Source organism: Rhizoctonia solani, chromosome 13, assembly GCF_016906535.1.
Source record: "Rhizoctonia solani chromosome 13, complete sequence".
Lineage (NCBI taxonomy): Eukaryota > Fungi > Basidiomycota > Agaricomycetes > Cantharellales > Ceratobasidiaceae > Rhizoctonia > Rhizoctonia solani.
The window spans coordinates 2099183-2115628 of NC_057382.1; the positions used below are offsets into that span (position 1 = coordinate 2099183).

Below are 16446 nucleotides of genomic sequence, written 5' to 3' on the forward strand. Positions count from 1 at the left end.
CGTATCGTGTGGTGGCCAACTGGAAGCATGGTGATTTAATATACTAAAGGAACTGGGGATGACATAATAATTTGCCGGTTGCTTCTTTTCCACAACGGTTTGTTTATACTGCTGGTTCAGACGCACCATACGTTTAGAATACCACACATGATAATGGATACTTTCATCGACCAAGCTCAACATGACATTCTAAGCACATCCTTAGTCAGAGTACCAGTACTTTGATTATATATTGTACGCATGTATCCTCCAGCTCAGTTGGCCACAAAATTCACTTGGCCTTGGGCCGGTACAGGGAGAATGGGGAATACTAGCACGTGGGTAAGAGATACGACCGGGACCGGCGGACGAAGGGGGGTTCCACCAGGGCCGCGCCACTGAGCGAACTGGGTGGGCGGCCAAACTAGGTCATATACGAGTAGAGGTGTGGGTGAGCGGGACCCGTAGAAAAACGGGGAAACGGGTGAGTGATACTGCAAGCTCGCTGTTGCTCGCAGTATGTGGTATGGATGGAAGGAATCGGAGGTCCAAGCGCCGAACTATGGTATTACACTATCTATATCCCCGGCCTGAGCGGCCCAGTATAAGTTTTGCGGCCCCCACGGCTCCGTCGTAAAACTCCACAATGCGAGCACTACGAGACAACTGTATCTTGAGATACATGATTTGACCTTTGTTAGACGTTTTAAGATAGAAATCAAGGGCTAATTGATGAGAAATTAGGAATTTAGTCTTTGCTCTTTGTCTTTTTGTATTTGTAGAAGTTCAACCTTCCCAAGTGTTGGTATATCATCTTATTACTCATGTAAATCACATTTTGGCTTATACGACCTGAATATCCAACCAGGCAATTTTGGGCGGGCATGCGATTCTTGCGAAATATTCAGTTGCAATGGCATTTGCAGCTTGCGGTCACGAGAGAAGAGGAACGGCTTACTTTTTCTTCCCTAACGTATTGTGTTATAGAAGGAATGTTAGACCGGGTGTGGCCCAAGCTTGGCAAATGGTGATCTTTACTTTAGCGAGTTTCAGGAAATTTACCGTATATGAGATGATCATGGGGGTTGCGATTTCTTCACTGGTGCCACCTTCTGTTCGTAACGTTCATCTCAAACCGGCTAAGCTTGAGCATCCCTTGTGCCCAGCCGGAATTTGGTGATTGATTTGTCTTCAAATTATCGATATGACCACTATGTGAGCTACGAATACATTTTGGGGCGCCTCTTGGAGCGGTACTATCATGCTAACTTTGGCAGTGTAGCCGTATACACTGGGCATGACGCTCTTATATATATTTGTAGTTTGTACTAATATGTGTCTCGGCAAATTTCAAACCGGGCTACCAGCGGCTAGTATGTTCTCCCATCCGAAAATATGAAATTAGATTGCAGGTTACCTCCACTCGCGATCGGTGACAAAGAGGGATGGGTCCTGTTACGATAGACGTGCGCGTACCTGAGCACTTGGTTCCTATTCGTTTCTCGCATATTCGACTTTCATTTATGACTAAGGCCTGCTACGGGTCGTTCAGACCGGTGCCCGAAAGAAGGGACATTTGTCAGTGAGCCCCAATAACGAACTTTTTTGTGATACTTATTGAGCTTTTTTAGACCTATCATTGATCCAAGTTGGGAAGTTTCGACCGATCACAATTATTGAGCACAGCAATCTGGTCATGATCACCCAGTCCCCTCCCCCCAAGCGACCGTTGTGAGCTCCATACACGTTTTCAGTGTGCAACATCGTGAAGGCAACAACCTGAGCAACTTCTGTCAGATCGGGTCTCAATATGACATATTCGATGAGCTCCAAATGTCCTCGGCGCTCGGGCATCCTTGCGCCATGGAAGCTCTCGCCCATATAAAGGGTGGGGCCAGCGTCCCCATCACTCACCCAGAACCACTGCATTCTAACTCCCGACGAGAACATCATGTCCCAATACACCCACATCATCAACGGCAAGCCCGTCACTTCCCAGACTACCCTCGATGTCCAAAACCCTGCTACTCAGAAGAAAATAGCTGAAGTCCCTGTCGCGTCCAAGGAGCAGGCAAGTACACGTGGTGTATCTAGTAGAATACATTTTACTGATTTCTTTTTACCAAAATATATAGCTCGACGAGGCCGTTGCTGCCGCCCGCGCTGCCCTTCCGTCATGGTCTGCCAAGTCTCAGGACGAACGCGCACAAGTTCTCGAGCAGATTGCTGGAACTATCGAGAAGAATATCCCCGAGTACAAGCAAATTCTAGTCTCCGAACAAGGCAAGACCGTAAGTCCAATACGTCACCAACTTCGTCAAATGACCCACTGATGGTTCAATTGATCAGTTGGCCAACGCCGAATGGGAACTCGGCGGCGCTATCCTTTGGCTACGTGAAACCGCCAAGCTCCGCTTGCCCGAAAAGGTCATCGTTGACAATGAGCAAACGAGGATTACTGAACGTCGTGTACCGATCGGGGTGGTGAGTCCAGCATCGGTAAACAAAGCACCTATATTGGGTCTAATGTGTTTGGATATGATTAGTGTGCAGGAATCATCCCATGGTTCGTCTCATAAATGAAATGCGTTTCACGCCGTACCTAACTTTCTCATAGGAACTTCCCATTGGCGCTTTGCATCTGGAAATTGGGCCCCGCTCTCTTGGCTGGAAATACCCTCGTGCTCAAGCCTTCGCCTTTCACTCCTCTTACCACTCTTCGATTCGTCAAGGACATCCAAGCGGTTGTCCCTGCAGGCGTTGTTAACATCTTGAGTGGCGATGACAACCTCGGACCTTGGATCACTTCTCACCCAGGCATCGACAAGGTCAGCTTCACTGGGTCAAGCGAGACTGGAAAGAAGGTTATGGCAAGTGCGAGCACCAGTCTGAAGCGACTCACCCTTGAGCTCGGTAAGTGTGGAGCCGAAGTATTTCATTTCAGCAACTGATATGTTCGGTTTGCATAAAGGCGGAAACGATCCTGCTATCATCCTACCCGATGTAGATGTCGCAAAAGTCGTACCGGATGTGTTCTGGGCAGCACTCTTTGTGAGTTTGGCGCACTGCGTTTCTTGTGGAGTACTGACTTCTTTGATAGAACAATGGCCAAACATGTTCGTAGTGTGACGCAATGCTTCTCGAGTATGACTGACTTATTTATTCGACTACCCTTAATAGGCTCCGCTGCGAAGCGTTTGTACGTGCATGAAAAGATCTACGATCAGTTCCGCGAAGAACTTGCAAAATTCGCCAAGACCGTCAAGACCGGCAATGGTGCAGACCCCGAGTCTCAGCTCGGCCCTGTTCAAAACCTCATGCAGTATAAGAAGGTACTCTCATTCTTTGAAGACGTCAAGGCGAACGGCTACAAGTTCCTGACTGGCGGAGACGTAAACCCGAACCCAACCGATGGATTGTTCATCCCTGTCTCATTCGTCGACAATCCCCCCGAAGAATCGAAGATCGTACGTGAGGAGCCATTCGGGCCTATCGTACCTCTATTGAAATGGAGTGACGAAGCTGATGTCATTAAGCGTGCTAGTGAGTACCATTTAGAGTCCGTGCGAGGAAAAAGACGCAACGTACTAACGTACCTTTAGATGACACTAACCTCGGTTTGTCCGCTTCTGTCTGGGGTAAGGACTTGGAGGCCGTTGAGAGGATTGCCAAGCAGATCCAGGCTGGAAGTGAGTGTGCCGATATATATATTCTGACCTGCCTTGTGCTCAAAAACTGTGTCAGCTGTCTGTATGAACGAACTCGGCCCTGCTACACCATTCTCCGTATGTTCCATTATCATATGCTCCTATTCTGAAACTCGTACTTACAACTACGCAGGCATTTGGTGGACACAAGGAGTCCGGTATCGGTGTCGAGAACGGCATGAACGGATTGCTCACTTACTCGAACATCCAGACCTTTACGCTCAAGAAGCAGGTTGCGTTTGCTTAAAAAGGAGATCTGGTCGAAAGGAGAGGAATTTTTGTATCTTTAGTGGTCAAGAACAAATAATGGAATTAAAAACTTATTGGTTCAATTAGGGGTGCCTTGAACCTTTACTTGGTTTCAGACTCTAGTAAAGCTACATTTCTCAGACGCTCTCGTGCTGCGAAACTGAGTCGAACTCGCTAATTTCATGATAGTGTTATATCGAAATTGGTTGTTTCGGAGTTACTGATGATTGTTTACTATACAATCGAAAAAACCAATTGAACTCGGTCATTATGCCTTGAAACCAACAGCATTGAGCAAAGCGGCACCCGAATCGCTGATATGACTGGGGTGTCATGGTTTGAAATTCCTAAGCCCTTTTCGTATGCCATAGTTCCTACGGAGTTTGCATCGTGTATAGGAAATTTCGGGTCTTAGTGAATGAATTTGAAGATGTCCACTTTCGTTTGATTATCATCCGAGCTGGCTCGTGAGAAACCAGTCAAATAGCCAACGTACCTTTTTTGCATAGGACTTCCCAATAAAGCGGTCACGATCGGACATTTTAGCACATAAGCCCACACTGATATCAATAAGCAAAGGAAAGTATCATGTATTCTGTGTGTTGGCTAGTATCCTAAGTACACATTCGCCCAACACCTGATAAATTGACTTTCACAAAGTGAAGTCCGAGACCTGAGCATTCACTATAGAACCCGAAGGTCCGCCAGATACCTTGAGCCCGCTCCAGTCCCAGGTACCTAAACCGAACGCTTTAGTTACAGCGATCGAGAATATAAGACTGAAACTTACCAGTGCAGCCACCCGAGGCGCAGTTGACTTCAACCTCTCCTTTGGCCGAAGATGCAACAGCGATGGTATTCGTACCGGTGAAGGTAATGTCCTAGCATATCAGGTAGACATTAAAGCGAGCATAAATAAAACTAGGGTGCCAACGAACCGAAATCTTCACACCAGCCCCAGCTGTACCAAGGGTTGCAGGGTAACTCTGGTCGATGATAACCCCATAGTCGGTGCACCCTTTTGCAGTGTTGCCACTATAGGTAACTCCGCTGACGGAGCCGCTTTGTAATCTTTGTCAGGCGTTATGCAAGGAGTCATGTTCATCATTATAGCACACCTTGTAGCACTTGCATCTGTCTTGATACGGAGTGCCTGAACGTTGTCGGTGATTGTGTTTCCTGTGATGTGAACGTTCGACACAGTTGATCCACTCGCGACGGATCCGATCGAGATACCATGGCCACCGGTGCACTGGTTATTCTGGAAAATAATGTTTGAGCCCTGGTTGATAGCCAAGCAATCATCCTGGTTAATAATAGTGCTGCCCTGTATGGTCACGTTATCCGTAGAGACTGAACCGGAGCATGATGAGAACGCATATATTCAAGTGATGGGCCTGGACGTACCATCGAACCCATCGGTATTGTGGGCGGCAGGCTTGCCTCCACTCAAGCTGTTGGCAGCGTTTCCTGCAGCTGAAGTACAAGTTAGATCACACATACAGCTCAAGTACATCGGCCGTACAGTTGTCTATGTTTATATTGGACACAACAAGGGCGGCATCGTTGCCCATGCTGAAAACCTGAGCAGGAGAATTGAGAACCTTGACATTCTCAACTGTTCCACTACAGCTAAGCCTATCAAAGCTCTGTGTTTAGATCCTTATGATAATGTGCTCACGAGTCACTTACTTGATCATAGGGTGGGGCTTGGTTTGTTTTGCTGAGCTAGAAGTTCCATCTCCATCCCAGTACTTCGCACCTTGACCATCGATGGTGAATCCGTTACCATTGACTGATGGAAAATATTACTGCTCTGTTTAGTGAGGCCGCAAGAGCAATAACGACTTACAAGTAATGCTGTTGCCACTGGAAAATATGCCAATATCTTGTGAGTATCACATTCGGACTTTGGGGACAGCACTCACGATAAGGTGAATAGCGGTCCAGAGGTTTTGAATGTTGTGTCAGCTTCGAACTAGGGGTTTAAACGTTAGGAATGGAGGAACCGAGGAACATCATAGTAAAGCATACTGTTATGTCGCCATTCATATTGATGGTTGCCTTGTCTGCTGCATTGATCACTAACTTTTCTCCAGCGGGGACGGTGAATGCATCAATCGTGATCTTAAGGCATCAAATATGGTAAATAACGTTATCTCTTGCAGGTAATATAAGAGCTCACCGTGCTACATGACTCCGCGGCTGAAACAGTAGCAAGAGAACTGATTGTGCAACTGTCACGAACTCCGAGGCTGGGAGCGGGAAGGGGATTTCCGAGAGCAGAGGCAACGAAGGCTAGGACTGGGATAGCAGAAATCATGGTTGAGACGATATCGTTTAAATTGATAGTTGAGCTCGATGTAGAGGTAAAAAGACTTGCAAGTTGTTGAGTCTGATACGTACCATGGCTCCTGGTTTTATACATACGACCACGACCGCAGAAACAGTTCCCCACACTTACTTTCGACCTTTGAGCTTATTCTCGGGCTATTTTTACTTATTTATTAACTGGAACGACCGGGCCGCCTGCGTACGCAGCAGTCTCAGTGAACAGTCAGCAGCTCGGTCGCACATGGCCAGGAAGACATGGAAACGAACTTCTATATTTTGTAGCGCAGGTTATATTTGGTACATGACACGCTCAATTCACTACTGGTATTACATTGATTTCAAAGGCGCCTACTAATTCCGGGCTTGCATGTTTATTCAGCATGCATTTATGAAAAAGATTGCCACGTATATCACGGCCGATCTCTCCGGGTTTTCATTTCGTCCTGTATTAACTCTCAGCCTCGAGCAATCATATCAAAGAGGAACAATGTGTCATCGCTGCGAATGACTTCAGTGGGAATAATTCCGGTCACCAGCGGGCTCAGCTCTATAATTATAGAGAAGTACGCTCACTGTAGATGAAGTATATGGCAAGCTGGCATATTTACTTCAAAGCCTCCTCCCGGGGCTATACTACACCACACCCGATAGTACCTTCTGCATGTCAGGAACGCATCCGCTTTTAATGTAGCCAATATTCAGATCCAAGTACAAGATGACCAAGATGGCTCTTTATATGCACGAGATCAGAGTCCCACTCAGCTCAGTGAAACTATAGCACCGGTATCCATCCGGGCTCGACCCATTTCAAGTTTTTGGAAATAGCCCTCTTCCACTTAAACTTGTGATCCTACAGACGTTGTGAGCAACCAAGGAAGAAGCCAGGTCCGGACACTCAGGCACCACAAGACCCGAATCCCCGATTGTCCTAGTGGAGGCGCCTCGAGGTCAACTGACCACTCAGATTACTGGGCTGTATAAGGACTCGGGATTATTGGTGTTGAGGCATCCTGGTGCCCGGACACCCAGCAGCCAACCAGCTTCTATCATTGTCACCAATGTGTGCAAGTCTGGAACCTCAACTTGATTGGCTGTTGAGATGTCCGGACACCAGGACGCCTTGACCCCAATAATCCCGGGTCCGGCTGTACGCTTCGGTGACTTGAATTCGAATAATTAAGGTCTGATTTGAAATAGCTTTCTATTACTCTAATCGACTAGCCTTCGCAGGAAAATCTTAATTAACCCTTCATCAAAATCTATAGTAAATGCACCTCGTATATACCGTACATCGTTATCATACATATGGGAATGCGACTTTTAAGTGGGAAACTATTACAAACAAAATGTCCGTATAAGTGAACATATAGTACTCTCTAAGTCCATATCAAAACTGGTCAAAAGCATCCGTCGAAACAGGTTTGGTTTGAGCCAAGACTGGCATGGACCCAATCAACCGCGCCTCTGGAGCCCATAGAGCGACGCCAGATACTCACACCCTGGCCAGAGCGCTCAAAGTACCCTGCCCAGCTGATCTCCTCGAGCCCTGGTACGAGCTTTCCCAATGCAGAAGAAGCCGCATGCTCGGCGATCTGGGTGGCGGGCCCGAACTCGGTTAGACAGGCTTCGCACGGAGTGGACCATAGTGTGGGCGAGTGGAGCGGGGCACGGTGGTGCGGATGCTGTAAAAGGTGGAGATGGTGTGGCGGTGGGGGATGTAAGAGTGAGTCCAAGTTAGGAATAGAGGCCGTAATGGGAGGGGAGAGAACAGGGATATGAGAGTGCTGGTGCTGGTGCGTAGATAGGGCGGCATGGGGGGTCAGATAGACTCCCAGGTGGACAGTGCGGAGATTTTTGATAGGTGCAAGGTCTTGGGAGATGCTGGTCTTAACATGAAAATCCATTAGCTATGGGGTACGGGAGAGATCACCTAAATTACTTACGGCATACTCTACGGCACCCTCGTCAGAAAAATATGCGTCGTGGTCGTGCGGAAAGGCGGGCCAATACGAACAACCCTGCGTGGCGCAATCAAACAGCGTGCAGCGACCTAGCCTAATCTCTTCTAGCTCGCTATTCGCCAGGGCTTCAAGCCGTTCTCCATCTGGAGCATGTGCATGGGTTACTGCGAGACGCTTCAGTCCTTTCGGAACATCTGGGAGCAGAGTGTAGTATTTGTAGCCCACATAGGGATCGAAAGTAACGTCATTGTGCGCATTTATATGCACTGCGCGCAATGCAGGGAACCCAAGAAGCGCATTAGTAGCAGTCGTTGGCCCAAGAGCAGTAGCGTGGACGCAGAGTTCCCTACGGCGATCATCAGATACCAAAACATTGAGAGATTGAAGGACTCACCTCACAAATAAATTGATGAAGGACGGCCTAGAAGCAACGTCCCAGTCCTCCTCGTCTTTGAGTACCAATACACGGAACCATGCGCGTAGAGCGACAGCTCGTGCATCGCGTGAGGCGCTTGCCAGACCAGCAATGGTCGCCCACCGGGGCTTAGCGGATATGAACGCGGTGCCAAGGTATATTCCAGGAACAAACACAACGTAGGCAGCGATCTTCTGAAGCAATTCGTCGGGAAGTATGAGCAGCGATCCAAAAGTTTGGGGTCTAGCATTCGGATCTGTTAGTAATTGTTGTAAGGCGAAAGGATCTGCCTCGTACCTCATAATTTGCGCATTCATGTGAGTTGGTTCGAGTCTCGTAGAGCGCGCTTTAAAGCTCACCATTGTACAAGGGCGCTAACACGAGGTCAGAGGTTAGGAGCCTAAAACAAAGGCAGGTTTAATGGCCTTGGCCTTCCCACCTCAGGCTAGAGTGGAACTTATATCGCGTCAGAAGCTTGATTCTACCGAGCCCGTCGGTAAATAAGGATTAAAACGGACCGCGAATCGTGGGTCACATTCGTCATGCCGCCCAACCGCGCCCACGGATGCCTTGGGGTTTCCGAGCTAGCGCAGCTCCCGCAGCCCTATGTTTTAGTCTGAAGGTCGATCTGCAGGAGCCACTTTGATCGAGATGCGCAGTAAAGGGATTCAGTCCTGCCGACTTGTCCAAAACCCGCACAGCACCGGACAGCCGGAGCGCCGGGATTCAACAAAGGTCACAGCAAGTCCCTATTTCGTCATTCAAGCGAGGCATTCGATACAAACATATCCGCTGCTTTTCGGTCCATGGCGGCAGCAATGTGGTTCCATCGTCTGACCGACGAAATATTTCTTTGACAGATGTTTGGTGGATGGTCAGGAAAGTGGGACCGGCACACGGCAAAGTATTAGATGCCGGGTCACGTGATAGTAAGATCGGGGGCGGTGGAGCAACCGAGTCTTTGTGTCAACGGTCCTTTTCGCAACCGAAGAACGTCCAAGGGAAAGTATCTATGGGCCGGCCACAAAATTTAGCAAGACATCCAGACAAACCATAAACTGCAAACTTGAAGTCCAAGTCTGTTGAATCAGTATCACGGTCTATAGTATATAATCCTTATGAATGTATTTACTGATGTTTGGATGTATACTTACTATAAAAGTTTTGTTATCGGCTCTCGAGTACCTCAGTTCACTATTCTACAGTCGAACTGAGATAACTATCGTTTAGATTCAATATCATTTAAAAAATTCATCACGTCAGTTCGATGAATTATTCACATAAAATTCCCGCTCAACCGTCAATCGGCTGACAGACGTACCCAAGAGAAGAAAAAACACCGTGATAGGCCCTGAAAGTACCGAGAATCCTGGTACGTCTTGGTCATACGTTCTCTGGAATATTCAAAGGCCGCGAAGCCATGGTCGTAAAGCACAAATCTCCTGCAGACAGGTATCTGCGGATACCGGTTATTTGAAATGTACGCGTACCCCAGTATTGAATTTGACAAAGCCCGATTGACGCAGATCGACATGGCTGTGCTTGTATGAGTCCCTGTACTGTACATCTTATCATCATGGCCATTGTCTCAAATGCATACTGTATTCGTATAGCTATCGGATTTAGTGATACAGGTTTCTTTCCAGATATTAGAACCCATAAGATTTATGCTGTGTTGGTGTTCTAAATCTAGGTTGACACTAGATATCGCTTAGCCACATTGTCCCAATTCTTCTGCTTTTGAAGTGGCGATATTCCGATCCGAGATGCCTACGCGTACGCACTTGAAGAGATCCAAACGGGGAAGTATTGCGAATAGCGTTGGACCAAATCTAAGGAGCTACAAACGAATTCCCGAACCTTACCCATCGTATTTCGTAGGCTACCGAAGCCGCTTTGCCAGCGCTCCACCAAACTCGGGTTATGATAGACAAAGCACATTGTGATGCCATGGCTATTTGTCCGGTATTTCTACCGGTTTCTAGAAAGAGATGCAAAGCATACGCGTACGTGTCTCGGCACGGACTTTGTAGAGAATGTTTTCGCCGGTTCCCGCAAAATCCGGGTTGCTTGGTTGGGTGCCGGCGGAGGATCGTGCATCCAGGCACCAAGGCGATCCAGTGCTAGGACCCTTACGAAATTGATTCGGAACAATTGTCCGTGTATCAAATTCATCTGCATGATGGCACTCGGCTGAAAGATTTCGAATGGCTCAACGGATCCGTGACACAAACATGCTTGGGTTGATGATTCACTCAGGAGTCCCAATGTCTGACAATCCCTTCTGTTTGATTGTATGCACGAACCCAGGGCTTCTACTATTTTAGAAAGTCCTATTTAGGTCGTGGACCCGGAGTTGCCATACCCCGGCTGTTCCATCCCGCGAGCACAGATTCGAGAGAGAATGACTAATAGTCAATCAGGTGGTATTTGTGAGAATAAAAGGCGGAGTTTCCTTTGTAACATGGTCAAGGGTCATGTCTGGAACCTTCGAGCACTTGCATTGTCGTTGTGCAAGGCAAAAAGAGGCTACGGTTGAATGGAGTTACAAACAACCTGCAATAATGTAGTTGACTTGAGATCATAGAACGACGAGGGGAATTCGATTGACCGGCTGGTGCCAAGTTCTGACAGGCTATGACTACTCAATGCTAAGATTGAAAATGGACGAGTAGGTTTACTGTATTCATGCTGAATTCGACTAAGTCCTATCAAGGGTCGAGCCACAGGCATATGCGCCCTTTATGCTTGCGGGCTTGAATCTTAACTCATATGGACACAATAGATTATCACAGCCTATCCTTAATCCATCGGCGCCTTGGTGTTCAAGCTTCATTCAACTATCATAATGTGCTGCAGCCATGACCCAGTAAGCACAAGTGAGCGGCATGGAAACTCGAAAAACGCGCGGATCAATACTTTGTGAAGTCCGGCTCGATTTCCAGAACAATTGATATCCTGTGACGGCGCCTTCTCGTGAGCACCAAGGCTGGACTATCATTGAGTTTTGAAAAAACTATGTAGCATTCCGCTCGATCATTTATTCGGTGTGTGTGATCAAACATGTCATACTGGCATTACGGAGACTAGAAGTTTACAGAAATGAATAGACTGGCTACGTCGATGGCTTAGCTTAATCGAGGTTTAGTTCTCACAGGGAGGTATCCATCATAACTGTATCCGAAATTAAACACAGATTAATTCAGGGATGATTTTCGGGGGGAGGGTACAAGGGTATTCATCACATTTCAGAAAATGTGGGAGAAGAAAAGGCCAAACTAAGTTTTCCATTAATCTCAGCTTATTTCTATCGGTGTCGTCAACTCGAGAGAGGAGCGACGAATGAGGGCCGGGGGTATGTGGTCGTAACCGTAAGTACAATAAGTGATAGTGTCGGCTAGGAAGGTAAGGGTAATAAGGCCGGGTGGTCACACTTCCTGCTGCAGGGTGGAGTGGCAGGTAGGAAAAAGGAAAAGACCGCCTGAAACTCTGGTGGTATGGACGGTGACTGGTCTGATGCAAGTTACGTGGTGTCGGGTGGGCTCATGGAGGAAATACGATTCCCCCAATGAGTGGGTCCATGCTGCGATTCCTCGCTGATTCTGAATATAAAATTTTGATATACACAAGATTATGTGGCACAATCGGTAGTAATATTCCTGCCAAAAACTGTGCTCATGCGATGTTCCAGCTCCGGAACTTACAATTATGATTTGTGGAGACAAAGTCATTCGAGAAAGTTTAAGCATACTCAAAAGTGTTATTTCACATGATTGATCACTCAATTTTGAGCCCCAAATCTTCCGCAATAATAACCGCTGCCTTCTCGCCTATCACGAGGGCAGTCGAATTGGTGTTGGATCCGACATTTCCAGGTGTGATAGAAAGATCTTAGAACGAAATGAGCCCTAGGTTCGATTGCGATTGGCGGGGTTTTACTTACCTGCGACTTTCAGATTCTGAGTTCCATAAACGTTAAGCCGTGCATCAATGCAGCCGCCTTGCTCCTTTGGTTTCATCAGGACAGTGCCAACCTATAGAGTATTAGGTTAAACACAGATAGCATTTTGCAATTTGGTCTCACTGAATGCCAGGTTGTTTCGATGAATTGTCGAAGATATGTCTCAATCGCTTTGTTGTCTTCAGGTGTGTATACGATATCCTCGACATTGTCGGCGTCGGGCGGTCCATCAAGTTTTACACACCCCGCGGCGCTACCCTTGGGGAATTTTGGATGAACTGCCTCGAATTCGCCTCGATACTGAGGTAAGCGACGGACGATCTCGCTATCGAAAGGCGTGAGTGGATAGCTTGTGGTTCTTGAGTAAACTTACCGAGCTTGTTTATAGGCCCAAATTTGAACGTCCACGTCAGCTTGTTCATCAAAGAATCCAGTCTCAAAGTCGGGGTTGGCATATGGATCTGTCGACGTAATATACACATGTCCTCGGGATATCGGCTACAAGTTCAGTAAGTTACGTAGAGTTCCAACTTAACCTAATCCAACTCACGTATCCCGTATAATTAGCTACCAATATCATACGAGCATCCCTATAAGGAAGCATTTCCCGTGGTCTGTCGGATTTAAGTTAAGAATGCTGGTTTATAGCTTTCACGTGCGTGTGTAGCTTACCCTAGCCAGCCCTCGATGACTGTCTGGAGCATAACCGGCTGAAATGGATATTAGATTGTAATAGGATACAGATCAGATGAAAAGAGCACCTTGTCAGGATTAGGCTCAAAGTAGCTTTTCCATACTGGCGCAAACGCTGGGCCAATGTCCTCCAATTCTTTGGGTGTAGGTCGCAACTTGCTGCCACAATCAATCCAGTTGGTAGCAAGTGCACCCTTACCATGAGTGAAATCCGCCCGTGCTTGTTCCAAAAAGGCAGGGTCTTTGTTCATGATTGGATCGATGGTCTCCGTATCGTCTGCGACGTGGTAAGGGGTAAGAACAAGGTTATGGTCCTCGTATGTCGAGCCAACTGGGAGATCAGAGACAATCTCAATCCCGAATTTTGTGAGCCTCTCAGCTTCGCCAACTCCACTACGCTGGAGAACAATTGGGGAGCCGACTGCTCCAGCCGAGACAACAACAAGCTTACGAGCCTTGATAATACGGGGGGTCTGGTCAGCCCCTTCTTCGGTGTCTTTGTCCGCCACGACTTCAACCCCAGTAGCCGCAGTCCCGTTGAAAACGACACGAATAACCTTGGTTGCGGTCATGATATGCAGATGCTTGTTACTGGATAGAGGGTGAATGTATCGGTGAGCAGCATCTTGTCGAAACCCAGTCTATCGTGGAGCTTAGCTGATAAAATTTCAAACAAAAATAAAATAAAGCAAAGCAAACCTACCGCTGGATCAATCCATTTTGCCCAGCGCTGGTCGGTCTACACTCAGTCGTATGTTCCAATCCTACCATAATCGGCTCACCTGGCAACCGTGTCCAGTATTTAGGTCTTGCTTATCTTTGGCCAGCGGAACACCCCTTTTCTGCGCCACTTCGAGGTATGCTTGACCTATGGCTGAAATCTTGGGTTTATTGGCATACGAAACCTACAAGCCTCCGGTCAATTGATTTTTCCGGGCCGGGCCGCACGCATACATTTAACGGGCCATCGTATCCGTGAGACGGACAATTAGGGGCCACATGGTAGGTTTCCATCTATAGGCTTCAGGTCAGTCATCATGCTGAGTTACTCGTGCTCGCATGCTTACCTTACGTAGCAGAGGGAGTAAATCCTTGGTTGCCCAGCCCTCAGTTTTCCAGTCATCGAAGTCACTATGAAAGTAGGTCGGGAGGTCACGCATAAAGGCATAATAATTTTGGTTACAACTTACGATGCTGACGGTCGAGTGTACCTTCGAAGTGTAAGCATTGTACGGATTTAGTACGGAGGGCCAACAGGCTAACTCACATTAAGAAGTTGATACTAATAATATTTTTGATCAATTAACTGCGAAAGTCTATTGGGTGGGCGTATGATTGCATACCTGGATCCACCACCCAGAATTCGACCTGGCCCCTTATGGTAAGAAGCGCCCAACAGTTAAGTAATGTGCACTGGCTTACCGGTTGGTACAATTGGGCTGCGTCCATTCAGGGCGGCGGTCTTGTTACCTTTCCAAAACGAACTACAACACACCATTAGAAAGGAAGTAGAGGATATCGAGACTGGACTACTTGCGAGGTTTTGCTGCCGGGAATCTGGTGGGACAAAAACAACGCAGGAGCAACTACTTGCGGGTCCTGGTAGTTATTTGGTCCTTGCTCGATTAGAAGAATGTCGAGCTCTGGGTTTGACTTTGCGAGACGACCAGCGGCGACACAGGCTAGAAGGAAACGATAGAACCTGGTGTGCGTGCTATTTGACTAGAAAACCCAGCAAGCTTACCAGTGGTTCCCCCTGCGAAAGGACTAGTCAGGTGGTGAAATTAAGAGTGATCACTTGGACTAGGCTTACCACCAACGAAAATAATGTCGAACTCATCTTTGATTTGGGACATGCTAAGAGCGATGATCCAAACAAGACGGAGAAGAAGGCAAAAGTGTGTGGACCAGCGTTAGTATCCCGTGCTAGAGATTTTATAACCTGTTTGCTGATTTTCGCATGTGCATGGTCTTTTGGGGTTCGAGCTAAGCGAGACAAAGTGGATACGACTTAAAAGGTCTGTTCTCACCCCATGCATACGGGTCATTACAAAGTAGGAAATCCTCTTCGCTGACGCTCATATGTGGATAGAATTTGCACGCAAGATCGCTTCCATCCGTCAAGAATATGTTACCAACCCATCCACTCGGGACGAGTGCACATATTGGATCAATTGCAAGTCACCCAGAGTGGGAATGCACGAGGCACAGAGGCATGGGTGGTGTAGATTAGAAGTCAGTATTTGCAATTCGTAGCTAGATCCATAAGGCTCTGGGGTCACTTATCCGTTGATGCACGGGATTGCAATTCTTCGAAGCTGTGGCTATCTGACAGATCGATAATCGATAACGTATCCCACTTTGTTATTCGTGCAATGCCCAAAGGAGTAAGTTGGCTCTCGAAGTTACAAGGGGCACGCCAGGAAACATCAATGGAATGCATCGTGTTGCCCAAGAATTCTTTAGTTACCGCATCAGATGATCCCATCAATTATATAGTCCACAACAAAATGAGTGACGGTCATTTATAAGTGCTTTTTAATGAGTTGCTTGAAATATGCATTAATAGTTTTACGGTTTGTTCATATTTTCGTAGAAGTAAAGCACTGATGAGGGTTTGGAGGAATTCAAGAAATGTTTGGAGTTGAGAAGTGGACAGTTTGTCTAAGATTATATGATACACGAAAAGGATAATGAGAAAATGGCCTGGGCCTAACGAAATGCACAATGAACACTTTCAACACGCCTGAAGTAATGCTAGTGAAATTGTGGTGTAGGCACATTTCAAATGGTGGTCATAGACTGCCACGGTGCTTCCCCCGAAGTTTGGAACTCACTCTGTGATATTTAAATGGGGGCTTGAGTTCACCGAACCTCAGGAACTTGACAGAATAAGGAATATGAAGGATGAAATGTCAATGGGTACAGATGAACGGGGCTAAAACATAGAAAAGCATATTCAAACACTACTACTACCGCTCAACCCCAAAGTTCTCTCCGAGAGGAAACATTGGATTCTCCTCTTGCTCCTGCTGATCCTCCCTCTGCCGTTGAGCATATCTCCCTCGCAGATAAACCAGGCCTGAAATAAGCGCACAAAGTACCACGAGGAATATCGTCTCCAAGAGCTCGTCTTCGTCGTCCTCA

The 16446-nt window shown here is 47.2% G+C and overlaps 4 protein-coding genes across 4 annotated transcripts; 1 reads left to right on the forward strand and 3 right to left on the reverse strand.

The window, feature by feature from the left end:
* Positions 1 to 1930: 1930 nt before the first annotated feature.
* Positions 1931 to 3933, forward strand: RhiXN_07499 (aldehyde dehydrogenase family protein; the record flags this gene model as incomplete). Its single annotated transcript, XM_043327315.1, has 11 exons — positions 1931 to 2065; positions 2115 to 2270; positions 2329 to 2463; positions 2526 to 2545; positions 2597 to 2892; positions 2951 to 3030; positions 3080 to 3095; positions 3160 to 3522; positions 3582 to 3668; positions 3724 to 3764; positions 3820 to 3933. 11 exons carry the CDS (start codon positions 1931 to 1933, stop codon positions 3931 to 3933), a joined length of 1443 nt encoding a protein of 480 aa, XP_043185787.1.
* A 654-nt stretch (positions 3934 to 4587) lies between these two features.
* On the reverse strand, positions 4588 to 6258 carry RhiXN_07500 (polygalacturonase; the record flags this gene model as incomplete). Its single annotated transcript, XM_043327316.1, has 11 exons — positions 4588 to 4673; positions 4726 to 4816; positions 4874 to 4997; positions 5054 to 5288; positions 5343 to 5411; positions 5461 to 5573; positions 5628 to 5730; positions 5788 to 5804; positions 5864 to 5913; positions 5970 to 6062; positions 6121 to 6258. 11 exons carry the CDS (start codon positions 6256 to 6258, stop codon positions 4588 to 4590), a joined length of 1119 nt encoding a protein of 372 aa, XP_043185788.1.
* A 1408-nt stretch (positions 6259 to 7666) lies between these two features.
* RhiXN_07501 (uncharacterized protein) lies at positions 7667 to 9007 on the reverse strand (the record flags this gene model as incomplete). Its single annotated transcript, XM_043327317.1, has 4 exons — positions 7667 to 8155; positions 8213 to 8576; positions 8625 to 8888; positions 8943 to 9007. The coding sequence occupies 4 exons, from the start codon at positions 9005 to 9007 to the stop codon at positions 7667 to 7669; spliced, it is 1182 nt and encodes a 393-aa protein (XP_043185789.1).
* Positions 9008 to 12422: 3415 nt separating this feature from the next.
* On the reverse strand, positions 12423 to 15155 carry RhiXN_07502 (GMC oxidoreductase; the record flags this gene model as incomplete). The annotated part of the gene is made up of 18 exons (XM_043327318.1): positions 12423 to 12535; positions 12589 to 12679; positions 12730 to 12931; positions 12980 to 13104; positions 13157 to 13220; positions 13279 to 13316; positions 13368 to 13940; positions 14003 to 14038; positions 14082 to 14204; positions 14254 to 14313; positions 14367 to 14430; positions 14490 to 14510; positions 14567 to 14581; positions 14643 to 14667; positions 14722 to 14783; positions 14825 to 14981; positions 15044 to 15055; positions 15113 to 15155. 18 exons carry the CDS (start codon positions 15153 to 15155, stop codon positions 12423 to 12425), a joined length of 1824 nt encoding a protein of 607 aa, XP_043185790.1.
* Positions 15156 to 16446: the final 1291 nt, after the last annotated feature.